We start from the raw sequence: 9,080 nt of genomic DNA, 5'->3' as shown, positions 1-9,080 counted from the left end.
AATTAAATGCCTCTACAGTAGATCACTTTATGGGCCTGTGCATTCTTTAACATCACATCACCTTCACTAGGCAGGGAGGTGTGTTTAGTGACCTGTGCCATCAGAGACTCCACCTTCAGCTGAACAAATAGCTGCTTTAAATCCAAAGCCATTGGGTAAAGCTTGACCATAGCCTTTGCTACCTGCAGGGACTCCGCTGGAGACTCCCAGTGGTCCGTGAACCACTTAGTGATATCTGGATGTGAGGGAAAGCACGCTGAGCAACAGCGCTGCTCATAACAGCATAGAGTCAAAAGCTGGAGGAACTTCCAGTTTCAGTTCTCTCAGTGAGGCAAAATGAATTCTGGGAAGTGCAGAGGCTTTGAAAAGCCATCACACCATGGGGTCATCCCCTTGGTTCAGGTCCACTGCTGCTCTCCTGCACCTAACCGGACTTTGCCAGGGAAACTTCATCCTGGGTTAATAGTAGCATAGAATCAGACTTTCCATCCTTTCAATCTATGTAAGATTGAACTTCCCTGCCAAAGTCTTTGTGTTATCAACTGGCTGGAAGCACCTGCTAAAAGGAGCTCCTCTGTGCCACTGCCGCTGGTGCACTGCAAGCAGACACAGAGGACCCTTGGCAGTTCAAATAGGCATTCCACATGAGGCTCACAAAACCTGGGGTTAAGACTTGGACTGATGACCTCAAGGACCCTTCTGTGCTCTGCAGCCCCCATGCGTCTGTGCTTGGTGATCCACTTTTGGAGGGTTCAGTAAAGGGTCTCTTCCCCTGGCAATGCACCTCTTGCAGATCCCCAGGACTCTGAGGAGGCAGAGTCATAGACTCCTGACCCTCCCCTATGTGCACCATTGCATGTAGGACATAGATGCTCCTTGGTTGATTTTTATTGGCTATAATAGCCTCTTTCACTTTACCTTCACTAGGCAGGGAGGTGTGTTTAGTGGCCTGTGCCATCAGAGAATCCATAACAAACCTGGCATGATATAGGGGTAAAAAGGGCTGAGGGGTTAATCCCTGTCATTTTAATGAGAACCGAGGGGTTTTGAGATAGTTTGAGCCTTTAGGAAAAAAAGATTATTTTAAATCCAGGAAAACTGCACCATAAACAACCTGTGGAGACCTCCCTGATGGACAAAAAAACAGAGGGAAAAGGGTTTTAGAAGGGGACCTAGGCTCTGGGTGCAGAACCTTCAAAAGCTAACTTTTGAAGACCCCCCCCGCCCCAATTTTCCCATAGGCTATAATAGCCTTATGGTGCATTGCGGTGCCTGCCTGCCTGCTGCAGCATAGGAGTGTAGGGGTGTTTCCTTATTCACATCTCAGGTTAGGCCTCTATGATGTCACTAAGCCTGAACTATATTTCCAGCATGAACCATTGTCTGCAAGAAGAGAAAGAAGAAATCATCTTTGCTGTTTATGCCTGCCTGTTGCATTCTGGGTATGTACCAGAACTGTATTCTAGTCAAGGACATCCGACTATGCCTACATGCTCAGCCTGTGTGAATCTTGGGGGGAGGCTTTGCTTCTGTGCTGTTCTTATCTAACGAATGCGCCTCTGTTTCACAGTCTGTATCAGACTTTACACAGAAAGGCTATTGATCCAAGTTCTGTTTCTGGATTGGTCCTGAGAGGTCATCTGATGAAACCTTAGGAGAAGGTGCCTAATTAATTAATTATTCTATGCTGAGGTGTAAGGAAGCTTGTATCTTAACATTGGATTCTCTGCACATCTTCTATAATAATTAAGACCTGAAAAGTACCTCTTGTGACTTAGCTCTCTGAGGAGTGAAAATGAAGGACTGCTTTTGAGACAGATCTGGTTTTTCATCACATAAAGAAACTTGCTGTCAACCTAATTTACAGCTGTTCCAGTGACTGATGGACTTTTATTCCTATTCAAGAAAATTCATGTCCTCTGCGCTGAGAAGATGTCTTCCATCTCCCTGAGTTTGCTAAGGCCTAATTTGATGGTGAGAACAAAGGAAATTATCTATATTTTCAGCTGGGGTTAGATAAAATAATTCTATTGTATGGGATAAGGAAGTGAAGTTCCTGGGGTGATAAGCTATTTTTAGATTGCTGCTTATCAGGAATTATTATAAGGAATGATCTAGTGTGTGTGTAAGAATTAGTTACTCATTTATCTAGCAAAAGTTGTGTGATAATTATGTACTGAGTTTCATGTATTTGGATATTTTGTGAACAATAATTAGTTATTCACTGCTGGCTTATGAATTATATTTTTCTATTTCCATAATAAAATATTTCATATAGCCTTGGTCTGTTTCATAGAATTAGGCAAAGATTGCTGAATCCAGAAAGGTGTTTATGGTGTAGCCTAGATATGTGCATGTGACTTTCTCATGTAGCACTACTTTATTACACCCATAAATCTATCTACAGGAGCTCAGCTGGACCAAATGAAGAACTCTGCCTCCTAGATTCACTGGATGAACCTGGTCTTTAGGCTGCCAGTTTGACCAAGGTCGGACTGAACCTCAACCCCCAGAAAATCTCATCATGAAGTGGGGTGAGGACCATGCAGCCGGCTCACTATTAATCTCAGCTGAGCCAAGGAGCCCAAGCAACCTGCATGCAAGCTCCTGATTGAATCAGGGATGCAAGCAGCTACACAGGGGACAGCCCCTCAGCTGTAAAAAATTACCAGGAGGCTAGCTAGCTAGCTGTCCCCAAGGAGCTGATCCCATTATCATCAGAGTTCTGTGACATGAGTGTGCATCTTCTTCCAGGAAGAGGTAACAACAAGTGGAAACTTCTGGGCAGAGCCTCTAAGCAAATACTGAGAAAAAATACCTGAAAATAATAAAAGAGCAGAACCACCTTTGAGCAACTTGCTTACAGAAAACACACTGAGGAGGCAAGGGTAGCTCCCTGGAAAGGAGGTGGAATTGAAAACATAATTGACAGTTTTCTGCAAGCAATTCAGGACCACTAGACACATTACACTAGTAATACTACTACTATGCAAAATAAGAAAAGGGATACAGTCTAAATGAATTGATAACTTCAAGATGATTTTGCTATAAAACATTTGTAGATTTAAATTAATTTTAATCTGAACAAAATCTGAAGTGATTAAAACAGTCATTGAAATTTATTTGCTTGTTGCACATGATCCTGACAAAAGTTAACTGCTAGACATTTGCAGGAAAGAAAAATTGATTAGACCCCCCACAACATAAAAATCAGTGTGAATTTTACATAGACCAAAACATGAATATCAAACAAATACATAAAACAGGATACCAATATTTTATATTTTACATCTTAAGTTCTTAGATACCCTATAATTAAAAAATAATATGTAGGTTATAACATTCCCAAACATCTCTTTAATACAAAATCAAATAAAATGGCCAAAGCTCTACCAGTGGATACAAATCTCATCCAACAGGATACTTACAATAATTAAATAATACAGTAAAAACTAAATAAAGCAGTGTTATTTTCATTGACAACTTTGAATGCTATTTAAAGGAAACTTGTGTTCAAAACTTGGAGGTGGCTTAAGGTGCAGTTAGGTGAAAGTTCCACCTCAATGAATAAGGGATTTAAGACCCAAGTGAGCAGGAAACTAGGTTACCTAGGAGAAGCCTCTACTTAATTTGTGTTGAAAGCAGCAGAGAAGTGATATCATAAAGCTTTATACATTGTGGGAACAAAGAGGCTTTGTGATATTACAGACCTCTGTCCTGGCTGGCAAAACCAGCAACTCACAGTAGCACTAAAAAAAAACAACTTCAGTGTAAACTTGGTCACAGTCTGGGTCAAGAACATGCTAGCCAGGAGAATTCATCAAACCTGATTGAACAGTTAGTTACCTTGAATTCCAAGTTTCAGGTTCCTCCTTAAATGGAAGTACCTTCAAATTAAATCTCTCTAATATTAGCCACAAGTAGGATTTCATGGTGGTCAACTGTGGTTTTCAACCATCAGACTAGTCATGTCTGATTTTCAGAATATCTACAAAATATTTTCATGAAGCATAATTTGGCAAAAATAACTATTTGTAGCCTTGAAGGTCTGGCATTTGTTGCAGTATTTTGCATGAGTCTGCACAGCCATGTATATTTTTCACATTCTGTTATCTAAAATATACCGGTATATATTTCAAAATGTAACAACGCCAGCTTTTATTTCACTGATCACAACATCCTCTACACTTTCTATGTGAAAAAATGATATAGGAATACAAAACCAAGATTATACGAGACCTTCACACCCTTTGTGTTAGCAAACTCAAAATTTGCTTCATTTCAAAAATTGCCTCAAGATCCATAAGCATACCTCCTCAATAAAAGTCAAAATATGCTGAAAGTACTCCAGGATGAAATTATTCAAAGGTACAGACTGGCTGTAAGAAAGTTTCAATGCAGTTGAAGGCATTGTCACATCTATCATTGTAAAGTGGAGGCACCATTCAGGCCTCTCCTCCCAAACAGGGATTCTCAACCCAATCCTTTTCACACCCAGCCAGTCAGATTTTTAGGATATCCACAATGAATATGCATATGGATGCAGCCAGGTTTGCAAGATGAGTGCCAAACGCAATAACTGCTAAGGAAGGTTATTGTAAGGCCTAAGATATACATTCATGTGAAATAATTAGGACACCCCATGAAATATTCAGTTCTTTCTTAAGAAATAGTCACATAGCAATGTCAAATTTTTTTAAATTTATCTTTGCAAAAGAAAGTGATGTAATTGCAGGTAAACAACAAAAAGTTTCTTGAAATTCATGAAACAAAAGATATCAACAACAATGTGTATTCTGACAGGAATAAATTAGGATACCCTAAAAGCTAGTGTTACCCCCTTTGGCTGAAATAACTGCCACCTACCAGTCTCACCCCACAGCATTTCAATGGGATAAAGATCAGGGATTTGAGACAGCCACTCTGGGACTCTCTATTTCTTAGTTTTCAGCCAGTCCTTGGGGATTTACTGGTGTGTTTTGGGTCATTGTCGTGTTGAAGGGTCCAGTTCCGCTTCAGCTTTAATTTTCTTACAGTTGGTCTCACATGTTCCTCAAGCACCCTCTGATACACGGTAGAATTCATGGTGGATTCTAGGATGGTGAGCTGGCCAGGTCCTGCTGCAGCAAAGCATCCTCAAACCATGACACTTCCCCCTCCATGCTTCACAGTTATTATGAGGTTCTTTTCCTGGAATGCTATATTTGATGTACAAAAAGATCAAAATAGATAAATACACTGTCTCAGTGGTGTAGCAGAAACAGGACAGTTCTGATGTGACATATATGGGATATCAGATTGACCTTTTGAGTTATCTAATTCCTCGGGTCTGTCAATTCCTCATTCATCCCTGTTATCTTATTTTTTCATTGCATACTTGGGTATAAATAATTTAAGTGCTTTAAATAACTTAGCTTTTAAATAGTGTTATTTCATGCTTTGAGTGTGTTTCTCCAGCATTTGAATAATGCTCCCCTTTGCCAACGCGTTTCACCACTCTTTATCAAGGCTGGGGATACTGAATGAATTTACATCACTGTCTACTATGCCGTCGGCATCCATCATTCAGTATCAACATGGTGCTCAATCTCATCGCAGCAGTCATGAGTACCCCAAACTAAATGTCTGAGGTTTAAGTAGACAACAAATAAACTGGTGCAGGTTCTACGTGCAATTGTGTAAATTTTAAATAAATATCTTAAATTTTTGAACAGGAGGGGAAGACCTCAGAAGCCTGCACCATCAAGAATATCCAATTCTCTAATGATCATACCGCAGGACAGGTTTTCAATCATAGGTCTCACACTCCCCTCCACACCGGTTAACAGCACAATGTTCTGATCGTGTGTTTAAACACTTCACTTAAACCGGTGAATGAAAAATGAAATGCACTTATCTGTGGTTAAGGATAAGAGGTTTAAGTAGGACAAAACTCCTTCAAAATGCTGAGTAACGTTCTAATCATGTGCACCTGATGTGATACACCTGTGTGCGATTTGAGCCACTTTAAGTGGGAGGATATGTGGGAAGGTGTCCTAATTTATTCCTCAGTTAGAATACACATGTGTGGATATCTTTTATGAGTAAATCAAGGAAAATTTTTGTTGTTTACCTGCAATTACATCTCTTTCTTTTTCAGAGATTAAAAAAATTCAGTATGTGAATTTCTTAAGAAAGAACTGAATATTTCATGGGGTGTCCTAATTTTTTCACATGACAGTATCTATATCTAATTTTTTTTAACAAAGAAAAGAGACATCTGGCTAGAACAAGATACAAGTTTAATTGATTGACAGTTTCAAGACTACTCTACCATCATGGCTTATATGGGAGAGTGGCAAGAAGGAAGCCATGGCTGAACAGCTATAATGTACCATATCACCTTCCCAAAGAAATAAGGCACACATGTGCGAGGTTTTCTGGTCTGAGACCCAAATGGAACTTCTTGATTTCAATGCTAATTGACATGACTGGCATAAAACAAAACAGCCAAAATACACAGAGGTAATACAGATCACATGAGCAAAAATCACTAGTATTACCACATAAGTCAAACAAATTACTTTATTAAAACCCAATCTGGCCACATTTTGCCCTCAGACTGCACCCTCAGAGTGCAACAGAGGTACAATTAAGTTGCAGATTCCAGGTTAAAAAAAAAAAAAATTCAGCAGAGGGTGAGAACAGGTGCGTTATACACAGTCTCACAGATTAGCACACAACTACAGCAGGGAAACAAACTCCTATTTTAATGCCTTTTGAACTATATTTTTAGAAAGCAGAATGTAAAAAATTTATAAGAGTGAAGACACTTACAAGGCAAAGAATCAGTGGCATAATCAGAGGCCTTTAGTTAGCACTAAGCCATTGTGAATACTTACACACCTCCAGTTCTCTTCTTATTGGCCTTATTGGGTCTGACTCCAAGTGTGGTAGGTGGGAGGGAGCACTGCCTCCCCCCCGTGGCTACACTCATCCACTGGATATCACATCTAAGCAGACCAAAATAAGTCAGTGTCATGTGTGTCAGTTTGTACTTTAATTCCCATGAACTTAAGTAAGCATGATTTTTTTGTAGAAAACTAGCCATCTCATTTTAACAGGGACAATAAATGTGAAGTTTATTACAAAATTTACTATACATCCTTTGTCTTTTGCAGAGTAGTACTCTGAAAAGTAAAAGCTTATACACAGGTTCCAAATCTATCTGAAAACTGTTTGTCACAAAACTTGATAAGGAAAGATCTGTTTTAGTAATACTTGGTATACAACATAGGTATTTTAATGACTAATTAAATTATCAAATTTCCACAGGCCGTTCCTTTAAGAAGGGCTACAGTTATACTCTCTTTACTTACTGTAACAAAATAAAGCAAGCTTTTGCCATCTACATATAACTGTGTTTTGTCCCTGTGGCTTTTAACCATTTTATTTGTTCATAATTATCTATTACCTAATGGAAAATAAAGCTCTTTTAGTCAGCAGATCTCTATTTCTCTTATAATCAGTGTCCTTACTCCCAAGGTCTCTTGCCTTTCTACTTAAACAATTTCAATATCCTTATGGAGAGATGCTATTATAATTCACAGTGCTCTTCCAAAAAATGATTGGCTCTGTTTGGACACTAATAGGCAATAATATGCCCTTTGCAGAAAGCTTTCCTGAGAGCGCCATTTATTTAATTTTACTATTAAGATATCTGATGCTACTGAACTGTTCGAATAGAGGGCACTGTTGGATAAATAATAAACTGCAGTCACCATCCAACATTTATTAGTCAAAATAGAACCAGCAGAGGACCCATTTTACCAGGTGAATCAATGGCATAAAGGCACAAATCAAAGAGAACTGGGGAAAAAAATACATAAATTAATTCACTCACAAAGCATTATTGTTTCTCTCCCATTCCCTTCAAAGGGAGAAAATGATCCCAGTATTGCAGAGGAAAAACTAAGTCACATGTAAAATGGAACTACTTCAAAGGGTTAAAGCTAAATAATGAGAAATATATGCATGGCCAACCAGTATGAAGTTCAGTCTGAAAATCTGATCTCCCCCTATATAGCCTGCATCCTTCTGGTTAAATCTTTAGCTCAAGATAACTGCAGTATTCATGAAGATGGGCAGGCATAAGACACCTTACTAAACGCACACACATTTATGCTGAGTACTTTGTGGTATGCATTCAGATTGGTGTTTCCTTTCTGTCTTTGCTAGGCGAGGGCCTCACTTGCTCCTTGGCCGCCTTTGGCTGCTCTTTAGCTGTTTTTGTCTCAGGGACAGTGTCTCTTTGCTGCTGGGTTAGGACCCCATGCTTTCCCAGCTCCTCATCTTCCTGCACCTGCTGTTCCGATTTAGCTCGCTGCCTCTGTAGCAAACGGAGCTGCACACGCAGCTCAATGATGGCCTCTCGCTCCTCATGAATTGCTTGATTCACATGATTGTTCTTGATCTTTGAAGTGAGGAAAAAGAGTATCATTTATACAAAAAATACAAATCCGCTCTTTTTGCTGCCAGTGAATTCAAGGCTGGACACTTAGATATAGCATCTCTTGCTACTGGTTGCTATTTGACACACAACAAGGGCATACACACTAAAACATTTGTATCAATGGAAGAAGGAAAAACCGTCCAAGAAAAAAGCAAACTCATAATGTGCAGCTGCAGAAACTGAAAGAAGAGCCTTACAGAAGCACAATCTCATCAAATACACTATTGAAAGAGTGAGATGTGTAAGGACATGGTTTCTATGAAAAAAGAAATAAATATCCTGGCTTAGCAGTGACTTTAAGCCCAATTTATGAAGTTTTGGTTAAAAAAAAAAGATATTTTGCATTTCTGGACTCCCATACAAGTTCCTGATGCCATAATTTAGCACATACATAGATCTTAGAAGTCAGATAGGCAGAATATCAATTTTTAATAAACTTGAAACTTGATCTCAAGGAAACTGTTGCCTAGGCAGGCAGGGCCAGATTAATACTATATTTGGCCCTAAGGAAACATATTTGTAGTCCCCCCCCCCCCTCACCATCATTTCACCTCTCCATAAGTAGTAGGGAAAAGTGCACAGCCTAGCT

General features: G+C 39.3%; 1 protein-coding gene across 3 annotated transcripts in view; it reads right to left on the bottom strand.

The window, feature by feature from the left end:
- Positions 1-3,092: 3,092 nt before the first annotated feature.
- The window catches only part of RALBP1 (ralA binding protein 1), a 112,433-nt gene continuing 106,445 nt past the window's right edge, over positions 3,093-9,080 (bottom strand). For all 3 annotated transcript variants that reach the window (XM_033934061.1, XM_033934060.1, XM_033934062.1), the window contains exon 10: positions 3,093-8,452. In XM_033934061.1, the coding sequence (XP_033789952.1) occupies positions 8,186-8,452 (267 nt within the window). In that variant the 3' untranslated portion in view covers positions 3,093-8,185. The remainder of the gene's footprint in view (positions 8,453-9,080) is intronic.

The sequence above is a fragment of the Geotrypetes seraphini genome, chromosome 2, assembly GCF_902459505.1.
Source record: "Geotrypetes seraphini chromosome 2, aGeoSer1.1, whole genome shotgun sequence".
Taxonomy (NCBI): Eukaryota; Metazoa; Chordata; class Amphibia; order Gymnophiona; family Dermophiidae; genus Geotrypetes; species Geotrypetes seraphini.
This window is presented reverse-complemented; position numbering and strand designations above follow the sequence as displayed.